Below are 15,109 nucleotides of genomic sequence, written 5' to 3' on the forward strand. Positions count from 1 at the left end.
CATTATTTTTTTATGACAAATAAGTAATCTATTGCATTTTAATTAAGCGAGATTGTTAAAATATTTCTCTAAACAATTTTTTTCCACTTTTATTTAATAGAAAAATTTAGTAAGGTTAGTTAATTTGAATATTATTAAAAAGAATAGTTGGTATTAAATAAGATTCAATTTTTAGTTTAAAAATGCACCAATTATTTCTCATATTATGAAAGATTATATATGACCATGTCGACTTTGGAAATTCTTTTTTAATTAATTACGACTTTGAAGAGTTAAATTATCTACTGATTTTCCCGAACCGTCAAAGTTATTAATTACAGTTGGTTTAATCTTTTACTTGAACCAATCAGAAGTCCCGAGTGCATATTTATTCAGCGAAAATGATCATGTCTGTCATATTATATGCTAAAATCTGTACTCACTGAAAAATGGCCAGTATCATGGCAATCGCTCATTTTAATGAGACCTTCAAATGAACTTTACATCAAGGAATAGAAAGTGAAAAGAGAGAAAAAATGAGACATCAAAAGGATAATAAATCACGTCTATTTTACAAACTGCAGTGCTGTCAATTACAGACTGCTTGGGTCAGCATAGTTAGTCTATATATGATAGACAGCATAGTTAGTCTTTACAATGATTACTTCTATTATTCTATGATTAGCATCGCTGCCATCAGTCTGCTGCTGCTAAACTGGGATACACAGAGCTCTTTTCAAAATATACTCTGACTTCAGCAAGCACTTAGATGGATCCCTCTATGAAGCTTGCCAATGGTTTGAAACTCTGTTTTAAACAATTTCAAACTGTGTTTAAAATTCATTGAACATTTTTAACAGTGTTAAAAGTTTTCACCATGTTAAAAGTGTTCACCGTGTTGACAGTGTTAACCGTGCTGTGTTAAAATTGTTCACCATGTTAACAGTGTTAACAGTTTCAAGCGTTGTTTGAAGCAGTCAGAGGATTTTTCGTGCTTAATGTAGGAATCACATTGAAACTCAAGTTTACAGTTTAGTTTTTAACAAGTTTTTCTTCAGCATTAGGTATAGCACTGAGAGGGGATATTATTATTGAATTGGGATAAACAGAGCTCTTTTTTCTAATAGGAGTTGTTTTACCCGTGTTACAAAAAGCAGACAATTTAAAACTGTCTTAGATTTTACACGATATCAAAAATATGTTGTAATTAAAATTGTTTAAAGTTCAATAAAACCTACAGCTAAGTAAAACTACTTATCACATTGAAAATCAGACTTTGTAAGTGTCGTTGCGTTATATTGCTCTAGCTGGAACACGTTATCACTACTTGCAACAAGTATTCCTTTTCAGGTTATAAACTAGTGATGGCAGATCATACTAAGAATTTGAACACACCTTTGTACTAAACAAAGATTTTTCAAATGCTTTTAGACTCTATAAGAATTCTCAAATAATTATTGATATTGTTCAACAGTTTTACAACGCTTTATTTTTTATATGTATAATTCTAACTGTTTGTTGGTGTGCTGCTTCACCATATGTTCAGTTATAGCGGTAACGTTATGGGAATGAAAAACCGCTTTTCACTGGAATTGAACTTAAAAACACCCATTTTGGAAACAGGCATATTAACTAATACTCCAATCGATCACTTTGCTCCAGAGCAATTTTAGACATGCATAACTTATTACAGCCGCCAATCTTTAATGGCCCACTATACTGCCAGTGTACTAAAATAATATGTGCTCAGGCTTCCCCAGAAGACTATAAATACATGTATATATAGCATACACTTAATTACACTTATAGCACACACAGAAACAAAACACCTTCATTTGAAAGTTAGAACGCTAAATGCTGTATATGTTGATTAAAAATTAATTTTCTGTGCAAAAGATTTTTATTACCGTGCAACGCCGGACATTCATTTAGTTTTATTATATGTTTAGACATCAGAGCGAGAGGCAGCAAAATTTAGTAACTAAAAACGTCATATCTATACTTAGTGTTTTTTCATTCTTTTGCATACATATACATGTCTATGTATATTACATTTTATCTATTTATTCTATAATTAAGAAGGATTAATCTACAAGAAAAAAATGAACAGGGTTACAGTCCAAGAACATTACATCTGTGTTTTAGTCTGTGCGCATGTTTACCGCTTAACATTTCAATTATTTGATGGTATTTATGGTTTAATTTATCTAAATCTATAATATTTAGTGATTACATACACTATTTATACATATATAAACTGTTCAACCTTTATGACCAGCAAAAACAACAAAATTGTTTTAAAATGGCTTATGAATGCAGATCCTGTGTGGTTATCGGGAGTTTTACCCTCCTGCATTTATGCTGAAAGTCATTCATTTGGCTATAAAGAGATGTGACAGCTGTGTGCAAAATACGCTGGACCCTTTGTTGAAAAACTAAATTCTCATTTACAACATTGTTACTTATTGTAAATTTAGTCAATAGCCATAAATTATATATTAAATTGATTCTCCTTTTTTTCTCTTTTTTGTAAACCAAAAAGTTAAAATTATGTTTTTTGAATGTTTATTTAGGCTAGATTTTAGACATTTAATTTTCTAATGGTAATAGATGGAATTCTTTACAGATCTGGTCACAAAAAGCACTCTTTATTTGCTTATTTCGTATCATGTACATGTATATGAGAGTTTTAGTTCTCCCACAAAAGGATCTAGTTTATTTTGCACGCAGCGGTCGGTTCTAATCTTTAAATGCAACACTTAGATCACTTAGTTTATTCATATAGTACCGAGCTGTAACTGTCTCACTTATTGGCCTCAAATATCGATGCATAAACAGATACTTCGGGGTTGTCTTTCCATGTTTAAATTTATAACAAGAGCGGGTCAAAATGAATCGTTTGTCAAATTGTTTAATGACATTGACAGATATTAAAACCATTTTGAGAATACTGATCAATGCCATGCGGCACGTAGCAACCTGAAAGCTAGCCAAAACTGTGTAGGACAAAAGCTGGTATGCCAAATACTGCAAAGTACTATGATGAATACAAAGTGTGTTGTACCAACTAAAAAGTATCATAAAAGTTCTAGCTCAAAATTTAAAATCAACATAGAGTTAAGCGAAGGCGATAGCACAACATGTAGTAGAGCTCATTCACAGCTGCGGTCTCCGGCGCAGCTGTGAATGGACAGTCATGATATGAAAAGCAGAGAAGAGGTTGAATTCTTTGTTGAAAGGATAAAAGAGGACAGGCAGCTAATTGATAGCAGCGATGAGAACAGATGCTGAACATGAGATGGCTAGCAGGTAATTATAGCCCTCTACTAGCTCCAACCTAGCCTCTTGTAATAAAATACTTTACAAGCGAGAGCCTCCCTTTGATCTTCACTGTTCTATGTTATCCATCAATATGATCTTTGAGCCAATTCGTTTGCTGCTCAGCTGTAAGATTCTAGGCTCAGGTTTGTTAGTCTGTTTTTGAGGTGCAGCCAGACGGTTTACTGGTCTGCATCAATGCAAGGCTTGTCAAGCTTGTCAAAGGCTGATTTACAGTACATCAAAGTTTGTCAGCATTTTCCTTTCGGCGTTCATCGTCGATTATGTAAACTGTGCACCGATGGCATCGACAAAGCAACAATACATCGAGAATGTTTGAGGCTGTCAAACTTTGCCGATATTTCGCCGATCATCTAAACCGCCTTTTAAATGTGAGCTATTTCAGCGATATTAATTTGTGGTCGCGGATAGCGTGATTTATTCATATCCATTTATGATAGTCGCTGCGAGACTAGTATTTAATTCCAGCATGTGAACACAAAGAGGTTTCTTCGCAAAAATTTAAAAAGAGAAATGACAACACTACATCAAGAAGTATTTTCCTGATGCAAAAGAGATAGGTTTGTGATAGCGTGAACATCGATATCATTGACAATCACCGAAGTATTGTGACATCAACGCCGAGATACGGCTTTATAGTGTGAAGCAGCCTTTAGCCTAGTTCAACAGGTAGCCTATCCCAAGGCAAATTTTAAACTAATGATGGATTTTTCAGGAATCAGTAAAAACGGCCAATGCCAACAAGCTTTTTAAAACAAATCGACTAGCTTTAGGCACCTATGTGTGCGCAGCCATTAATTTCCATGACAACACTGAGCATTGCAGAATTTAAATTTTTCATAATCGCTATTTCCATGATGCAGATTTGGGGTTGTGCGCACGCTGAGTTACCAACCGCACTTTAAAGGTTTCAATAGTGATTCGAGTGTTGTGGATTAACACAGGCGCTTTGTTAAAATTGATATGATTTTTTGCCTAAGGTCATAGTGACACACTCGAATCTGCTCAAATCAAAAGAAAAATGTTTGGAGGGTAGGAAAATGTTTAAAAAATATAGTTCGTGCTGCATTTCATGTGCGCTATTCGCAAGTGCTGCTTTCATCTTTTGCAGGTATGAAACAATCGGCAAAAATGTGTAACAAAATGCAGATTTTGTCGTTTCTATCTTGCGAATTAACCATCATAGAAACACGGTAATACATCAGAGTACAAGCAAATACGCTCGCCTTGGCCAACCACACGTAAGCTTCAGATAAACTTTTAGCCAATCAGATCCGGCCACAAAGAAAGGTTATTGCTCGAGAGGAAGGGTCTTTGTACTTAGCTGACCTACCAGATCATATCAGCAGATGTTTGGTGTTAGATTCTGTAATCAGTAGTCCAAGTACAAAAGAAAACCAAACCAACCGGCAAATGTTCAGTGTTTGTTCACACGACTAAAATGTTTCGGTGGTCATAATGCTAAAAGGAGAAGAAGATAACTCTTGCAGAATGTAAGAAAGCTCATGCCAAGAATGCTAATGAAGTTGGTCATTGAGATAACTTATTTGAATTAAATAAAGTCCCCTTGACATAATTGTCAGTCACTTTCTATTTCCTTTTAGGCATCAGAGTCCTAGCTGATATTTTGTAATTTAAGTCGAAGAGCAAATAATATATCAGCGCTTTCTGTCACCAATTATGATAGAATATTTGACAATATTATGAATAGTATTTTGTGTCTTTTTAACAGAAAAAATTGTTTTTAAATTTGGTTAAAGAAAATGAAGGGTAATTTTAAATAGTTTTGCATAAATGAAATTCAGTCTTGACGCAGCCTTCATGGGTTACCATTATTAACTCAAGGTGTCTTGAGTTAATAATGGTACAAACTATAGCAGGCTATAGCCTGCGAGCCAGAGTTTGCATCATTATGTTTACCTTATCCAGTGGATACTATCATCTCCAAGGAACATTGTCTAGTGTCTTTCGGGCACTTTCGGGTTCTCTATGCCAAACGATGTTGAAAAAATATTTAGCGTGGAATGGGGTTTGCGATAGCATTTGTTCAGGTCTGGGCGTATTCATAAACATAGAGTTATTTCCTAGAAGTAACTGTAACTCTAAGATACCCAAATGAGTCTATGAAACTATTTTAGCATAGGCTACATCGATCAAGCTTGTTATAGGACAAACATTCAGTAGCCTAAAAACGCTAACAGGGTTATAAAGGTTTTCGGCCTCAACTTCTGCTGACGCATTGGCACTGTTTGCTAGAACTGAACTCATTACTCTAACCAAGGCAAAATCTACTGCATCTACCTATATTTTTGAGAGGTACACAAATGAAAACTGATCATATCATGTTTGCTCAAATCACGTACCTCGTGGTAAAACTAGAAAGTAAGTCATTCCACTTCATTCAAATGCTGGCAGTATGCAACATAAAACTTTGAGCTAGAAGTGTTGGCACATTCAAACATGTAGCTGTTTATAGTGTAGTCTTGATAGAACCTAAATACCTAAACAAATAACTTGACCTCTCTTTGTGTTTTCATTTCAAAGTCAAGGAGTCTTATGTAATACTACTCCTCTGGTTCTGTAATAAAGGACCAGAAGGAATACTTATTTGCGGATGAAAATTAGAGGACAGCTTTTGTAGAAGTCTTTAAAATGAGTGATATTTGATGCGACTAGTTTCGTTGTTCATAATTCCTTACCTTGTCTTAACCTCATTCTCAACTCTCTTAAGGTGAAATCACGCTAGGCGATATTTAGAGCGATATTGCGCTGCGTGGCTCTAATCTGCGCTAGAATTCACTCAGCGTGTTCGTGCAGAGCGATAACGCTAGACTTTCTCTACACAACTTTATCGCTAGCGATATGCATTTCGATTGGTTGGTTTTCACCAGAATGCAGTTTTACGGCGGGTAAGTATTTCTTATTGATGTTCCACAATGTACAGCAGCCACAATTTGCTATTTTGTTACGATTGAAACATTTTCAGAACGAACACGGAATCGTTCATAAATTTAATAATAGCACTCCCAGTCCTGTACACCATAACAAACAAAAATTACAAAAAATCTGAGTTGAAAACCAACATTTGGAGTCAATCATTGCGCAGGTTGACCATCTTGAGAACGGTAAATATTTAATATATTAAATATAAAAACCACTACAAAATAAAATATGTATAAAAATCGTGAAAATATTATAGTTAAAAATACAATAATCGGTTTTTCTTATGTCTTATTGTAGTGTAGGCAGTGTACAATCTGTGAAAGTGAGATAGGTTTAATAACATATGCGGAAGTTGTTTACGTTGTTGCCTAGACTGCACCATATTTACTTACCTAAATTTCTTAACAACTCCGAAGAAACTAATGATACGGAATTTTATTGGCAGTTTGTGAGCGTGCCCATTATATAGTTTGCTAGTGAATTGCTCAAGTGTGTTTATGCACACGCCAGCGATATCTCCGCCCTCATGACGCTCACGATAAAATTGCCTAGTGTGTTTGGACCTTTACGGCTATATACCTTTTTTCCATAAATCTTTTTATCGTAAACTTTACTGTATCACTTTTGTAGATAGGCCTACGTATTTGTGTTTTCAGTATCTCTTTTTGACACTATGGTACCAGTAAAAACTAACCGACTACAAGAAAGAAACTATACAAGTACGCATCACTCTGTAGCGTCAAGCTGTTCACATAAGAAACAAGCTTGTAATCCTAACAATAGACATGTTCTGGGACCTCTTCAGGTTCATTTAGTACTAATCCTAGATTAACTACTAATCTAGGATTATCTATTGTTGCCCGACATACTCTAAGCCACAACATACCCAAAGCTTTGCTGTATTATAATTGCATGAATTCCCGTCGTTATTCGTGTGGCTAAGGGCCTGGTGAAGTTCCAAGCTCCAAGATAATCTGAATGATGGATGTTTGTTTTGGTTCCAAATGGTAGACTGGTTGGGAGGGGCCGTGGGCTAAGATAACATAGAGGTACTTGCATGATTGCAGTCGCTTTCTGGCAATGCCTTTGTCCTCATTGCTTTCCAGATGTCTTGTCGAGCCAAATCTATGAATACGATGATAGGTCCAACTTGGGAATTTTCCACACAAAACAATGTGGAAACGTGACAATCATCAATTAACTTAAATTGGCAAAAACAGAAATCTGAATTCCTAGACATAAGCTTGTAGCAACAAGATAGAAATATTGAGCAGGCGAAACTCAAAATGTGCATTTACTTTGTTGAGAGCATAACAGCCTCTTCTTGTGACTTCAATAACATGACAACTCATCTCTAACAGACTGTGGTCTACACATGCAATTTGTGCAGGTTGTCTGTTTTTCAGTATTATGAAACTAAAAACTCATCCCAAAATAAAGAAACCAGTACAAAAGCTAATATGAATTCATTGCTAGAGATATTATCCATGCGGTATCGACATCTGTATCGCGTTCGTTTCACTTATTTCCAATTAGCAAGCCTTTGAAGTGCGATACATAATACTACTCAACTTTGCAATTACGCTGAGCGGTAACAAATACCCTCATTCTATTATCCCTCTTCAGACAGTTGGCAATATCCATTAAACGGAGGGCTGACAACAAATATTATTTTAGCTATCTCATCTAGCCTGCATCGAGTGCGCCACGCCAACCATCCCAACCTATTGAGCAAGATAAATCCGAGGCTAAGCAATAAACCAATCATAACGGCTTGTAGATTGCACGCTATGATACAGATGGCGAGCTATAGCACATGAGTAGCATTGACGAGTGGGCTGTGATAGATGCAGTTGGCAGTGCTCAAGTGCTCCATGAGAGGTAGTCAAGTGCTCTATTAGAGGTAGTCAAGTGCTATGCAAACTTATTATCAATCAGTTTAGCAAATCGCCGTTACACTATGGATATTATTTCAAAACTTCTTCTATCATTACTTCTGCTCGGCTTACTCCGACAGACTTGTTGCTACCTCGAGGATACTGAACAATGTGAACCGATTCGTATCGACATGTGTCCGCAGTCAATATTGCGATATAATATGACAGGAATGCCTAACTATCTCGGACATCGCACACAAGAGGAGGCAATCACCCAGTTGAGACTTTATTCTCAGCTTGTTAATCTCTTGAACTGCTCACAGCATATCAATTTTTTTCTCTGCAGCCTTTTTGTGCCCATGTGCACTGATCAGATGGATGGGCCACTCGTCATAAATGTTTGCCAGAGTATGTGCTTGCAGGTCAGTAACAATATTCTGTCAAGTCGCCAGTACGGTTGTTTGAAGTTTCAGCTGTCACAAGCTAGTTAAAGCTTACTATAATGTTCAAAGTGTCAGGTTCGCCTTTTCGGTAGACTTTTTGTTCACGAGAATACGAGTGTTGAATTTATAGGAAGTCCTTAGCAAATAACAAGAAATTAGTTAGCAACGATTTCAGATGGAAAGGTTAGATTTCGACAAAGAAAAGCTACAATTTGTAATAGCTATAGGAGAATTATTGACTGCTTGCCCATTTCCTCAAGTACCTGCAGATCATATTCACAATTTGGTTTTATATGACGCAGGGTTTTGCATAATTGAGCATAGGTGAGATTTCCAGCGTGAAATTGCATCTATCTCTAGTGTCATTTCTCAACTACCTGCTATCTAGTGTCACTTCTCAGCTACCTGTTATCCTTCCAACAATTTCAACTGACACAAGACAGTAAATGTAGCGCAGGGCTGATCTTCACTGCTCTGAACTTTGCAGACAAACACGAGTTATGTCAGTCCAGAAGTGTGGCTCACAACTCTAAATTTAGCCTAAATTGCAGTCATGAATTTTTCACTGCTTTGGGTTCACACCAGCTTGTTTATGACATTGTGATAACTTTTCGGCACTGTTTTGCTCATTAAATCGTTGATATCAAAACAAGAATTACAAAATGAGTGACCAGTTGGACCACAGCTGTACCAGTATTTTTAGTTGAATAGGACTGAGGTTAAAACCTGTGGTGTAAGGTTAGGTTTTTACAGTTAAGGTAGAACAAACCTTCAGACCCGCAAGGTATTTCTGTTGAAAAGGCTGTAAGTTATTTGATGCCGTAAAGAATATCCTTGAATTGGTGGTCATAATAGACATACTCCATAGCGTAGCGTGTTGTTACTATCAGTCATGAGCTATAGCAAATTATCGTCCTTGTTTACCGCATAAAGTGACCCTCAGATTGACTAGAATATACAAACAAACAACAACAGACAACCTAGTAAGATTTATGAGTGACTTCTAATATTGCAGACTTGAAGTAGCCCTCAATCACTAATTGAAAACCGTTTTATCAATGGATTAGCATGTCTGCGTAAATGAACCCACCCCTTCTCCTCCCTTTTCCTGTCATCTGTTTCAATAGATTCTTTCTAGGTGTAAGAACATTTTACAAAAGACAGTAGAATTTGTCAAAGCTGTTTTTGATTAAAACAGTTAACTTTAGGAGAGATCAGATTAGTGCATGAAAAACCATGTTTGGCAAGTTCTCAAGCCTAAACAATACCCCTTGTTGTGTTTAAACTGAACTTTTCTTAAACTTAAGTTAATTTCACTAAATAGTTTCCAAAATGCTACATAGCCAGATCACGAATAGCTGATGCTCATTTTCGTGTGACTCTCATCACAGCCTATTCAACTCTCATCACAGCCTATTCAACTTTCGTGGAAGCCATAATTTGTTTAAGTCCTGCTCTAAAGCTGTTGGGATCCCAATAAGAGAAGAGAGTTGGGGTCAAACCGTAAAGATGACCTTACGCAGAATTTTAGTAGATTTTGTCAGAAAGTATCGATATCTTTCTATCATTGGCGATTGTTTTAGATGTTTGAGGTGATCTGACTGCCAGGATGTTTTAAGATTAAAATCTACAAACTTGATCATGGTTAAAATGCTCAGACCAAGAGAAAGTGTGATTATGACGTCTATAGTTGCAAAGACGCCGACCGAATAGCAATGCATAACGCTGTAACTTGACACAATAACCGATATCAACTATCGCAATGATAACAACTAGTGACGTCCTTCTGCACATATTTCTTTTCTGAGCGTTTTATTCGTGATGAATTTTGTTGGTTTTAATTTGAAACATCCTGGCAGTCAGATCACCTCAAGCATCATAAACTACCTCTAGTGATAGAAAAATATTGATGCTTTCTGATGGGATCTACTAAGATTTTCTGTGTTCTTCTTTAAAAAACTGATAATGTAAGGTGAAAAAGCTTATCAGTGTCTTTTTTTATATTTAGATCCTAACAAGTGGATACAGGGCACCAAAAGATGTACGAAAAACTGATTAGCTTTCTGGTTAGCTGGCTACGAGTGCCTTCCTATTATAACCATATTAGAACTATTGCTAATTTATAAGCAACATAAATCACCCGTAGCGGATTTCATTAATTCCTCGCCATTAACATCAGACATTATGATCATTCTGATAGAATTTTCATGGCACATGATATACTCCAATCGGCTCCAAATCCAGAAAAGCTTTTGGTAGTATCATTAGGCTTTCTACTAGAGAGGTCAAGTGAGGTCATGTCTTTTACAAATACAATAGCGAGAATGGCTCATCAATCTACACTGTTTTTATACTCAGAAAATACATTCTCGAGTTAGTAGCCCTAGTCAACCACAGCCTAATATAAAGAGCGTCTATTTCCTATGCTGTCTTAACAATAGTCTATTTAAAATGGTTGTCAAGTCTAGTAATATCTTAACTCCAGCCAATAATCACTGATAGCTCTGGCACTTAGTGTTTGCACATCGGAGTCAGCAAGTGCTGTCTTTATCACTTGTGATAGTGTGAGAGGTGTAAAATACCATTTTACCAATATACCATTTATTGTTTTGTTACTGGCTTTTACATAAATCGCAACTATATGATTGGTAATCGGTATTTTGTGGTACCGTAGCATTTTAATCTAGCTCAAAAAAAAAAGGCTTCAACTTGCTTGGAGAAATTGTAAAAATATCTCTAAACTTATACAAAGGAGGCTGAGAATTTTGGAAAGTTCTCCCAAAAAAAGCCGAATAGTTGTAATTCCAGAAAACTTCATTTTGTTATTTTGGTAAAAGAGCAAGGTCGGATGACGGCTAATATCTAAAATGACTTTGTCAAACGGGAGAACAGGCTTCGAAATAATTGCTGAGTGATTGCTTGATGAGAGGTTGACAGCTAATTGCGTGTAAGAAGTAGGTAGACAATGGCTTTTCTTTTACTATAGTCATGTTAAATGGCGACTGCGTGTGTTTAGCCAATTTAGCGCTTGTTGACATTAACCTGAATGCTCCTGTTCACCTTGCTCTCCATCCATTCAAAGTTTTTAAACAATAGTGAAGAATGAACCCAACTACCAAGTTCAATAATTGAAAATAAGCTGGAACAAAAACCTCGTTGAATTCATGACTGGGTGTCAATCTAAAGAACATACTCAGGTAATTGTGCGAAGTCTGATTAAGTTAGTATCAGATCAAGCATAGACACATTGGAGCTGAGATATCTCTGTTCTTTGTATATAGCCAGTTCAACTGTTCAAGGCAGCTTTCAGCCACTATCAGTCAATCAAAGTATGTCAGATTTCACAAGCATTATCCTTCAGCAACTCTTTTCAAATTTGGTCTTTCCGCTGCCTTTGTGAATAGCAATCTTTCGTGACCTCAAAACTATCATGATACTCCTATTTTTATGTGTGATTGCTTGTGCCTTCACTGCCTTGTCATCGATTGGACTAATTTAACTTTCCTGCTAATATCTTGTCACTAATGAGATTAGAATTAATTTTAATAGTCCATCTGTAAAACAGCTTCTGAAAACCAAAACAGGAGGCTTATAATTAGTACCCTGGCGTTTGTAGTCTGAACAAGTCAATCATGCCACTTGTATTCTTTGGTTAGTTTCTTTTCTGAACCACTATCGTAGCTTTTCCTCCCTCCTTTTTTGCTTGACATCCTCATTCAGTTTTTTATTCAATCTTTCATTGGCCGAGTTCTAAATACTACCATTAGATTAGTAATTGCTGTGCTCTCATTCGGGAATGCTAATGCGTGTTCTCCTACATGTGAAGTTGTCAAACTCATGCAAATTTTATTATTAATGAGGCTTTGGGTTAGACTTTTTGTTGCTAACCGTATGCTCATCGATAAGATATCTAGGTTAATCACAATTTGTTCTTTCGCGTAGGTCAAGTCTGATTGCGAGCCAGTGATCTCCCATTTTAACCTTCCCTGGCCACTCAACTGCAGTCGCCTTCCAGTGTCAAATGGGAAGAAACAGCTCTGCATGGCTCCTAAAGATGGATGGGTAACGCCACCTAGCCAAGTAGTTAAGCCAGAGCAGCCAGAGCCCGATCCACCAACTTTTCACACACCGCTACCATATCTTCCTCCTTCTACACCGTACACTACACCTGGTTGCCCACCCAAGTACGTCCGATACGACAACTCGTCCTGTACAGATCTGTGTGATTCGAGTTGTAAAGACTGCGTTCCAATTTGTGATGATGTTCTGTTCAGTAAGGAACACAAGAACTTTGCGTATGCTTGGATGACCATCTGGGCATCACTATGCATTGCGTCAACACTTTTTACCATCGTAACCTTTTGCATTGATCCGACACGATTTCGTTATCCAACTCGTCCAATCATATTTATGGCATTCTGCTATTTCATGTATGCCTTAGCCCATTTCATTCCGCTGTTCATCCCAGCTCAAGGAATAATATGTAAATCGGACGAGGCTGAGGCATCGCTTATGATAGTCAGCGGCATGGAGTCGACGCTCTGCATCATAATCTTCCTTATCCAGTATTACTTTGGTATAGCTAGTCATATATGGTGGATGATACTGACTCTGTCTTGGTACTTAGCAGCGAGTAGGAAATGGGGATTAGAAGCCATCAGCTCCATCTCTTGCTATTTTCATCTCTTCGCCTGGGCGGTACCAGCCGTGCTCACTATTGCCATTTTGGTAACAGGCGCTGTTGACAGCAATGAGCTTACTGGAATGTGCTATGTCGGCAACCATGACAAGTGGTCCCTCTTAGTCTATATCATTATACCCATGTGCTTCCTCCTTCTTCTCGGGGAAATATTTCTTCTCGCCGGATTCATTTCTTTACTCCAAATTCGACCAAACCTCAAGACACAAGTAGACAATATAAACATACGCAAGCTTGAAAAGTTAATGGCTAAAATCGGCATATTTGCTATTTTGTACACAGTACCTGCCGTCTGCATTCTTGGAGCACATGTTCATGAGTTCATCAACATAGATGCATGGCGATGCATGTCGGCTGTGTCTAGCGCCAAAGAACTAACTGACTCCATACCTACAGTAGAAATCCATATGCTGAAGATTTTCATGTCACTTATAATAGGCGTGAGCATATGCATGTGGGTGCTGAGCTCCAAGACTCTCAAATCTTGTGAGCGACAGTGCTGCTCTAAGACTTCTGACAGCCAACTAACGCGAAGCAGGCGAATGTATAGAAAAGAACCTGCATTCGGAGTTGCGGCTCCGACACAAAGTACCAGCTGCTCACAACATTACAAGTTTTCTGCAAAACCTCACACGATGTCTTTAAACCACACGCATATGACACACGGAGATGCAGCTAGCTTATAGCTATTGATTAAAACTTGAATAAGCTTTTTAATAATTAATTTTTTTATTTACTTTTTTAATTATTGCATTAGGCAATATTTTAATAACCCCCATGTGGACAACCAAAGACCATAGCAGGTAAAAACTACCGAAGTTTCTTTATTCTTTGAAAGTTTAGACTAGACTGGCACGCTTGGGCTGAATACTCTTGTTTAGCTGAGGAGTGAAATGGTGTGATAAACTAGCAGGGGGTCCTTGTGTAAGCAGAGAATTATCTATTACAATGTTGACATTGGCTATCTCATACTGTTAAATCACCAGAATCCCTTGTTAATTGACAACAACTCCCTTCCTAATCTAGATGAAGCTATAATATAATTATCTCATATTATTAAGTGTGATAGCCTTTGATCTAGTGGCTAACTTGAGTGCGTCATTGCTGACTTTCCATTGTATGAAAATGGTTTTCATTTTCATATATTTTTTAGTTACTCTGTTGTCATAACTTAATGCTTTGTATATCAGCTTTTTAACGACTATTTTGATATGTAAAAGGTGCTAAACTATACTATTTGTACATAGAGTTATAAATAAATTGCTGATAGTGTTTATTTATGATTCAGTTTCATCAAGAAACCAGAAAGTTTCATAACAGTCATTATAAAAATAGCAGACAGCATATGAAACTGGTTTCACTGTGGCTAACCAAAACTTCTCTCCCCCTCTGTTCCACACAACAATAAAGGAATAACCATGCCCGTTCTACCGCTGGAGATATTAAAATCTAGTACAACCATTTGAATTCTGCTGATTTAATTATCCCTTATCTCAACTCACAAAACAGCGGTGTAGATTCTAATCAATTTAAACCAAAGCATTTCCTTTTAGCAAATTTCTTAAATCAAACATGGGTGATGTTTTTGCCCTAAAATGAAAAGATAACACTCTTTTTATGACAAGTATTCATTATTATCAATTGAATGCAGATTATTTTGCATAAAGATGAATCTTTGCTTATTTGTTTTTTTTTCATATGCTCATTAGTAAGCAAAGATGTTTAAACAGAAGTATATGCTCATATTTGTTCAAACATGAATATAACTATCTGAAGCCATTATTTTCTCATAACTAATATGACCGAGAAGGTAAAATCATTGTAATAAA

The 15,109-nt window shown here is 36.6% G+C and overlaps 1 protein-coding gene across 1 annotated transcript; it reads left to right on the forward strand.

Annotated features, from left to right (window-relative positions):
* The first annotated feature begins 8,100 nt into the window (after positions 1-8,100).
* LOC137403755 (frizzled-4-like) lies at positions 8,101-14,631 on the forward strand. The gene is made up of 2 exons (XM_068089783.1): positions 8,101-8,560; positions 12,524-14,631. Exons 1-2 carry the CDS (start codon positions 8,222-8,224, stop codon positions 13,964-13,966), a joined length of 1,782 nt encoding a protein of 593 aa, XP_067945884.1. The 5' UTR covers positions 8,101-8,221; the 3' UTR covers positions 13,967-14,631.
* The last annotated feature ends 478 nt before the right edge of the window (positions 14,632-15,109 follow it).

Source organism: Watersipora subatra, chromosome 9, assembly GCF_963576615.1.
Source record: "Watersipora subatra chromosome 9, tzWatSuba1.1, whole genome shotgun sequence".
NCBI lineage: Eukaryota > Metazoa > Bryozoa > Gymnolaemata > Cheilostomatida > Watersiporidae > Watersipora > Watersipora subatra.